This window comes from Limulus polyphemus, unplaced genomic scaffold (assembly GCF_000517525.1).
Source record: "Limulus polyphemus unplaced genomic scaffold, Limulus_polyphemus-2.1.2 Scaffold408, whole genome shotgun sequence".
NCBI lineage: Eukaryota > Metazoa > Arthropoda > Merostomata > Xiphosura > Limulidae > Limulus > Limulus polyphemus.
This window is the reverse complement of record NW_013666018.1, coordinates 274,542-283,468: the sequence shown is the minus strand read 5'-3', so window position 1 is coordinate 283,468 and position 8,927 is coordinate 274,542. Positions and strand designations below refer to the sequence as shown.

At 34.3% G+C, this 8,927-nt stretch overlaps 1 protein-coding gene across 1 annotated transcript in view; it reads right to left on the bottom strand.

The window, feature by feature from the left end:
- Positions 1-8,927, bottom strand: part of LOC106458039 (transmembrane and TPR repeat-containing protein CG4050-like) — a 206,496-nt gene that overhangs the window by 15,639 nt on the left and 181,930 nt on the right. The window contains exons 13-14 of the mRNA XM_013917492.2: positions 1,659-1,793; positions 699-781 (exon numbers count right to left, since the gene is read on the bottom strand). Of these exons, the coding sequence (XP_013772946.1) occupies positions 699-781; positions 1,659-1,793 (218 nt within the window). The remainder of the gene's footprint in view (positions 1-698; positions 782-1,658; positions 1,794-8,927) is intronic.

The window sequence follows — 8,927 nt, the reverse complement described above, 5'->3', positions numbered from 1 at the left end:
TTAACAGCTACGTGACCTACACGTTAATCATTTTTCAGAGTTGAACGTTAACAGCCACGTGACCTACACGTGAATCATGTTTCACAGTTGAGCGTTAACAGCCACGTGACCTACACGTTAATCATTTTTCAGAGTTGAACGTTAACAGCTACGTGACCTATACGTGAATCATGTTTCACAGTTGAACGTTAACAGCTACGTGACCTACACGTGAATCATGTTTCACAGTTGAACGTTAACAGCCACGTGACCTACACGTGAATCATGTTTCACAGTTGAACGTTAACAGCCATGTGACCTACACGTTAATCACGTTTCGAAGTTCTGTCCATTAGTTTGTCCTTAATTTAACGTGTGTTTAATTAGCTTATAACAAGAAGTTACATTAGTAATATGTAGGTCACGTGGCTGTTAACGACGTTCGATTATTGATGAATTTGCATTACCTTTTCTTTACCATTTACACCTCATGAGAAGTAATCTACATATGGAACGAGATGTAATTATTGTCATTTAATTGCATACATATAATATCATAAACTTCATACTGGAATACTGATAAGTAAGGAACATTTGAAACTTTCCTGGTTTCTGTGAATACATAATAGATCTGATTAGCTTATTACGCGATGACAGTGAAAAGGTTTTCGTTTAGCTATGTGGACATTTGATATACTGCGAAATAATGAAATTATTACCTGTTGAGCTTAATCAAGATATCTCCTCTGTTGATATAGGCTTGAATATAGTCAGCCCTCATGCTAATGGCCTGTCTGTAGAGCTGCGGAAATAGAATTAGAATAATGTAAAAGATATTCCTTGTTTACCATCTTCAAAATAGGATTAATTTGAATTTCAAGATGACTATTTCGTCTTGAGCTTTCAACACGGCGTGTGATGGGCAGATCCTATTGAATTTTATACGAATTTAATCATATTCATAAACCAAATATTTGATAATGCTTAATTACTAATTCGAGAATACACTGCTGTAGACTACAATACGTTTCCGACACTCATACTGACAAAGAGAAATGTTGTGATGATAAGAATCAGGGGAAGACAACTAACACGAAGGCTGTGTTGTAGTTAGATACTGGGGAAGACAACTAACACCAAGGCTGTGTTGTAGTTATATACAGGGAAGACAACTAATATCAAGGCTAGTGTTGTAGTTATATACAGGGGAAGACAACTAACATCAAGGCTATGTTGTAGTTATATACAGGGAAGACAACTAATATCAAGGCTGTGTTGTAGTTAGATACTGAGGAAGACAACTAACACCAAGGCTGTGTTGTAGTTATATACAGGGGAAGACAACTAACACCAAGGCTGTGTTGTAGTTATATACAGGGAAGACAACTAACACCAAGGCTGTGTTGTAGTTATATACAGGGGAAGACAACTAACACCAAGGCTGTGTTGTAGTTATATACAGGGGAAGACAACTAACATCAAGGCTATGTTGTAGTCAGATACAGGGAAGACAACTAACATCAAGGCTATGTTGTAGTTAGATACAAGGGAAGACAACTAACATCAAGGTTATGTTGTAGTTAGATACAGGAGAAGACAACTAACATCAAGGCTATGTTGTAGTTAGATACAGGGGAAGACAACTAACATCAAGGCTGTGTTGTAGTTACATATCTTACCGCATCTGCTTCTTCCAAGCGAGATTTATTCCTGGAGATCACATTAGCTAGGTTAAGGAAGACATTCAGGTGATTTGGTGCTATTCGTGCCTTGTAAGGCTCTCCAGCTCGAGGTCTAGGCAACAGGTCTTTCGCCTACACAGATTAATACAAAAAGAAAATGTTTATTAATTTGGTTATCGTCCAAAGCGAAAATGAGAAAACCTATTTTTTAAGTTCCAAATGTTGTAGTGAAATAATAACTAAATCAAATAACAGTTGTTTCTCTTTATTTAGCTACTTTTTCACCGATTTGTAGGTAAATCTCTCTACCTATCTAGCTAACTTGTTAGACAGACAGCTAGAGTAAACCACTTGTACGGAAATTAAACACCTAAAAAAAGCAAAACAGAACCTTACCTAATAGCTTGGGTTAACTAAACAAACACATTCAAACTTTTCTACTTGTGCTAAACCTAACGAAATAGCCTTAAATATTTAATATAATGGAAACACACTAAGCCTAAGATTATGTTATTATGATTCATCACCAATTACATTGATTAGTCAGTTGAAAGTTTCCGATCCTAGAGACATCCGTCGTTTAAGTGTGTGCGTAAATCTATCTGTTGTTGACTCCAACACGATATCGTACTTTCAACAGTGACAAGATTATAAAGTTTTTGTATTAAGACACTTTACGTTTCTTTTTCTTCACTTAAAACCAAATACTTGACACGCCATTTCAGTTTGCTTTTATTTCCATCTGGCGTTAAATAATCATAGATATATATATACACATACATTACATACACCAACAATTTAGGAAAAGAACATGACAAAATACAGAGCACCATTTTGTCATATATATTTCAAGAAACGACGATCGTGGGGTAGTGTATATCATTTACGGAACCCTTCCTGTTTAAATATACCAAATATAGTCTATGGATATTAGCTTCTGAAGTAATGATGCAACCCAACCACTAGCCATTTGCTCGTTCATTCTATTTCAAACGTATCATACTGTGCGATCGATAGAAGTAATCTTTCTGCCCAACAAAACAATGAGAACCCCATTCAAACAACAGAATAATACATTCGAAATGTTTAAATCAAAGAAGGTTTCAGGTCTGTTAGACATAATTTTCTGTAGACTTGCATTTGAAATTGACATTACGTTCGCCCACACTATGCTAACTCTGCCTGTATCTAAGAAATTCCTACTCAAATTCAGGGAACCATTCTAGATCATATAGCAAAAACATATCCAGGCTTTACTGAAAAAAAAAATCCCTTAGAACATTTCATCAAAATATATTGTATAATAGTCCAGAGGTACGGCTTTAGAGTGGATTATTTATTTTTATTTAACTCTTATTACAACGTTTCGACCACTCGTGTGGCTATCATAAGATAACTGTCGTCTATTGTGGGAAATAGTAAAGAAATACTGCTCCAAATTAGAAAACATATAGAGTGACACCCTGTGTTTTGATTTAAATTAGGTTTTGGTTCACGAATAATTGGATTTATATCAAAATACAGGTATTCAAAATTGGAAAAAAATGCTCGCCCAGTATTTCATCCAATAGACGACAGTTACCTGATGATGGTCACATGAATGGTCGAAACGTTGTAATAAAGTTAAACAAAAATAAAAATAAATAATCCACTCAAAAGCTGTACCTCTGGACTTTTATTTAAAGTACATAATGGATTTCCTCTCCTCACAATAAATTATATTCTAACTATGAAAATAACTATAGTATAATATTTTTAAACACATTAGAAAAGTGTACATCTACACATGGCAGAGTTATTCAAAAATGAAATAAATTTTACTGTCTAAAACATCGGTTGAGCATAATTTAATAAATCAAACTTCGTGTCGGAATTCGTCAGATATTATTAGCCGAAACTATCGACATCTTATTCAACTGATGAATCAATGTATTCTAATTATCATACATTTTTCATGACATACTCCTAGTAAGACCCTATATTGAATTAGCAACATTATTTACTCTTTAATTCTGATTTATTTAAAAGCTTGCTTTGACAAGAAGTTGTGGTATACAGGCATACTACGTGTTTCCTATCCCCTTGTTTGATACAAGAAAAAATCCTAAATTTCTTTGCATGCTGTGAGTGTGTGCTTAATAAGAATGCCATTCAAAGGAACCATTAAATTCCTTTCGCTCTAGTTACTCACGGAACAAGGTCATTCAGTTAAAATGCTACATACACTTTCTCATGGGAAAGATTTCTGTAACGTAGAACATACTGTATAGAGGTCTTGCATGTAACGTCACACAACTTTGTTTTATTCAACGTCACCATATTGGACGCAAAACATTCCCCTCTAGCAAACAACAGCAATCCATATTGATACAAGATTCGAACGTTTTTAGTTCTGTGATCTGTTGTGAAAAAACTTTCTTTTGAACGAGGAAACGTTTGCTGTGCTGTTGGTTATCAGAACAGACAAAAAATGTTCACCTGGGTTGCATTTATATTGAACAATTTAGCTACGGCATGTCCTAACAATTGGACTATTAGTGAATTTACGATGTTTTGTAGTGTACACTTTGTATCCAAATATAGTACTAAAGTTTATATATATATATACTAACAGATAACAAATGAAGTATTCATTTTCTTGACAGACAAGCATTTGTGGGTTTTTTTGCATCAACCCTTTGGTAAGTACTCTCATATTTTGGGTTAATGGGTATGTTAGGCTAAACAGGGAATTAGGGTCTGTTGTGGGGAAATTTTGAAAGAACGTTCTGGATCATATTTGAAATTATCAACTGAATCTTACGTGAATAACAATCCTAACGTTATAACAGATCATGAATTTATTAGGGCAATTTCCTTTGGCTTTGCTTTTTTTTTAATCTACAGAACTGCACTTCCAGTTGTCATCCAAGGTGAGGGGATAAATGTATCCCCCAATAAAAGATTTTGAGTTAATAATGGAAATTCTAAAAATCTGCCAATGTAAAATCCGTTTTTTACTTGACCTTTGTTTTAGTGTTTATTGCGTTCACACATACGCAGCAATAAAAGGGGTATATGTGTGTGTGTGTGCTTGACAGTCTCTGTAACTGTGTCTGTATGTTCAGTATAACCTGTTCCATGTTCAATATGGTGCCTTGTTTTGTATCCTCCAGTGCTTGCATAATCAGACAAACCCACATTTAACACTAAATAATGCATTCTAAAGCACATAAATCGTCTTTTTAGATGGCTAAAAAAGGTGATTACAGTAGCACCGAACAAAAAAATGTGTTTCTATCATGAAGAATGCGGTAAGAACTTCAAAAAAGAAAAAAGAAAAAAGAAATCTAAGTATCGTTCGTGGATTAAAATATGCATACTTTAAAGCACTTAGGAAATTAAAGACATAGCAGAAACTATCGAACCTGAAAATGGTAATTGTTCTTCCCCCTACCCACCCCCCAAATAAATAAAAAGGAAATTCTTTATTCATTAGGTCACATTTGTAAGTGAAAATGCTAAAGTAAAACTCGTAAGTTTTCAAAAAATATCAAAAAGTGAAAATTTTGGTTTGCTAAACTAAAAGGGTTTACATATATTGTATAAAGGCTCGTTTATAAGATATATTATCAATTTTGAGCCCCACCTCTCACTGAAAATTTAACCAAAAATACCCTGCATTATAATACGAAGTATATATTTTTTTTATACAGCTATGGTTATTATAGGTATTTATTTGCAAGCAGCAAGATGAGACAAACTTACTATGTCTGCGGACTTACAACGCTAGAAACCGGGTTTCGATACCCGTGGTGGGGCAGAGCACAGATAGCCCATTGTGTAGCTTTGTGCATAACTACAAACAAACAAACAAACAATACTATGCCGATATTTTTAAAATAGGGTGCGCTTTTTATGTTAATATCGCATTTTTAAAACTTTAATGTTTTCCAGATACATTTCGTTACATTTAACCTTAAATAAGGATACATTTTTTATTTGAGCACTCCGAAATTAGGATATGGTATCTTACAGGATCTGAGGGTCAGACGTTTAGCCTCAAATCTTCATAAAATATCAAGTATCCCTCAGTAAGCAACCAAATATTTATAACCATCAATGCTTTTAAAGGCTTTCAGGGCCTTAGATGTAAAATATTACGATGAACTTACCAGATAATTATGTTTGGGTAATGGACATCAAGAAATGCTTTTCATGCTGTGAATATGGTGTAAACATCGTCTTTGTCAAAATAAATACGGATTCGAAACTTTAAGACTATTTTTAACATAGTTTTCTTTGTGCACCACGCTGAGGTGATTTACAGCGTCAGTTAACACAATATTAGAAGGCAAATTTATCACTTTTCACGCAAGACGAAGGTAAACACTTGACGTCCATTATGGCGGAGTAAACTATAGACCACGTGACTTTTTGAAATAGACATTGATATTTTTCCCCTGGCAAGTCAGGTGGTGCTCGAAAAAACACAACACCCCTTAATTGGAGTGACAATGAGTGCATTTTTCGTGTCGGGGTTCAGCGTGAGATGATTGTTGATTTTCATGTATAATGCCATGTTTTCTCAGTCTGGATTATATTTTATCAGATTGCTACAGAACATATGACCATCTTACTTAGATTTTAACACACTGAGAGCTTTCCAATAAACTTGTTTTGAACTTTGATTGTGTTTGTTGAAAATGAAGATTGTTTCACTGTGTTATACACTATCTACTCTTTTTCTCTGCTTTTGAACTCGGTCGAGGTCGCAGAGTTCAGGTTTTTCGCTCTCCAATTCATTTTCTGGAGAACCTCCTATTACTATGGGATTTTTACAAAAGTACTAGAAGAAAAATCAGTGAACCTGAGAATACCACAAACTTATTGATAATTTGGTAGAGTAAATCTTTTAAATATGTTTTATTTGTTATTAAATTGTTAATATATTATGAACAGAAAGTATAAAGACTCTATTTTCTTGTGTAAATGCATAAAATATTCATTAGCATGTTCGGCATGTTTGTTTGAAGTTAAGCACAAAGCTACACAATGGGCTATCTGTGCTCCGCCCACCACGGGTATCTAAACCCTGTTTCTAGCGTTTTAAGTCCGCAAACATACCGCTGTATCATTAGGAGGCTCATTAGCATGCAAACTAATTCACGTTTAGGCTTAGCTAACATCCGCTACATGAAAAAACTATTATAATTTATTGTATCATCCTTTCAAATTGCAATGAAATGCCTGTAAACTGTATAAAGAGAGATACACCAAAGGAAAGGAGAATGACAGTTAGGTTTAGGGTATGTAAAGTGTATTACAATTTTACTGCAAGGTTAGGGTATCACTAATTACGTATTTTATTAATCGACTGTTATAGGCTAATGCAAATATCCCGTAATGATGTTGAACTTTATGTAATGAACAAAAGATTTAATCATGCCACTTTTCATGCGCTCTCGGTGGCTCAGATCGAGGGTTTATAATATTAAAATTCGGGGTTCGATACATGAGGTAAACATAGCGTAAATAACCCATTGGGCAGCTTTGTGCGTTAAAAAAAAGCAAATAAACCATATTTCAAAATATTCTATATTTTGTTCAAACAAACCAAGTTTAAAAATTGTTCAATTTCCGTTTAATTTTGCTCAGTATTTTGGTATGTTAAATCTTTTTTTTTCACTTCAGTTTATAATAATCTCAAAGACTTACTATATTTTTCTTCGGATTGAAATGTGGTTCAATTAGTTGGAAGAAATTCATTACTTTTTTAAATGTCTAGGTTGCCAAGCTATGATCAAAGCTTACAAACTATATATATGTTAATTTTCCCAAACTTTCGTGATAAATTAATGCGTAAATGAAGGCCAGGAAAATTAAATTTGACGCCAGATTCGAGTTCAGCGACTCTCCAAACTTACTCCTAGACTCCTCTATCCAGTCTGGGTTGCGGGCAAGTTTTAGACCCCCCTGGACTACGTGATATAGATAAGGACACCACACGGGCCACCGCAAGTTCGCCTGGCGGTGTTGGTCCTGCTAGCTCCAAAACTGCGAGAGGATTTTGCGGGCTAACAAATCCATAAACACACAGCATGAATTAACATAGGATAGACTATTTAATATAGGACAATAATTTTTTTTTTGCTCTCAGTGCAGAAGCTGTAGTAGAAACATTTTGTTTAAATGCTCTTTGTGACGAAATAAACGTCTTCCAGTTTTTGTACGATTAGTAACACGCTATTTTATCAATTTAGATTCAGGCTAGAAGCACAAAAAAATCTATTGCAGGTCACTATCTTGGATACCGTAAAAAAAAAGAATCCCTAGTCTTACACCTTTGTTCTTCTTGTCCTATATACGTACACTGACTGAACGATATCTTTATTTTCTTCTTACTAAGAAAAAGCACCAGAATAGATAAGGAATTATTTCAATAGAGAGGATTTAAAAGGTTTCATACATAACATTGCCTATACACTTAATTTACATTCAATACTTTCTATGAAACAAGACATACTTCTATGTTACAATAATGTTATAAGGTGTGGTGTTAGCCGAAAACAGTATTAAAAAAGGCGCTAAACAGTACATGTATGAACAGTATTAAAATCAACACTATAAAGCGCTAAAAATGCATTAACGATCTGCTCTATATTCGGTTTTATACATCTTTTTTGTGCACACCTCTTTCAGCAACGTTCTCGTAAAAATGAGCGGTCTTTAATTGATAAACAAACTCGTATGAGAAGAATACATATACATGTTCTTAATTTCAGGAGACGACCTAAAATATTATGTCGCTAATCACGCACGTTATTATCTTCATCTCCTTAACGACACTCCAGAAGAGAGAAAGGAAGATTTCTGTTATACGTAGAACAATATACATAAAAATATGCACGTTTTCTTCTAGTGGCTGAAACTTTTTCTCTCAAAACTCGTACGACAGTACGTTCATAAAATAAAACAATTTCATCAAAAATGACCATTTTGAAAAGTATTGGTAACTTTTTTGTGTCAGACATTGTTTCACAAACTTTTCTCCACCAGGAAAACTTGGAAAAATCACATAGAATGAGTCACACCAGTAACTACTACGTCCATAGGAAAGTGAGAATAAACCCCCACACATAGGAACACCTGAAAAACAAAGTTAGAACAAATCCACACACACAAACACCTGAAAAACAAAGTGAAAATACCCCCCCCCAAACACCCGAAAACAAAGTGAGAATAAACCCCCCACACATAGGAACACCTGAAAAACAAAGTTAGAAC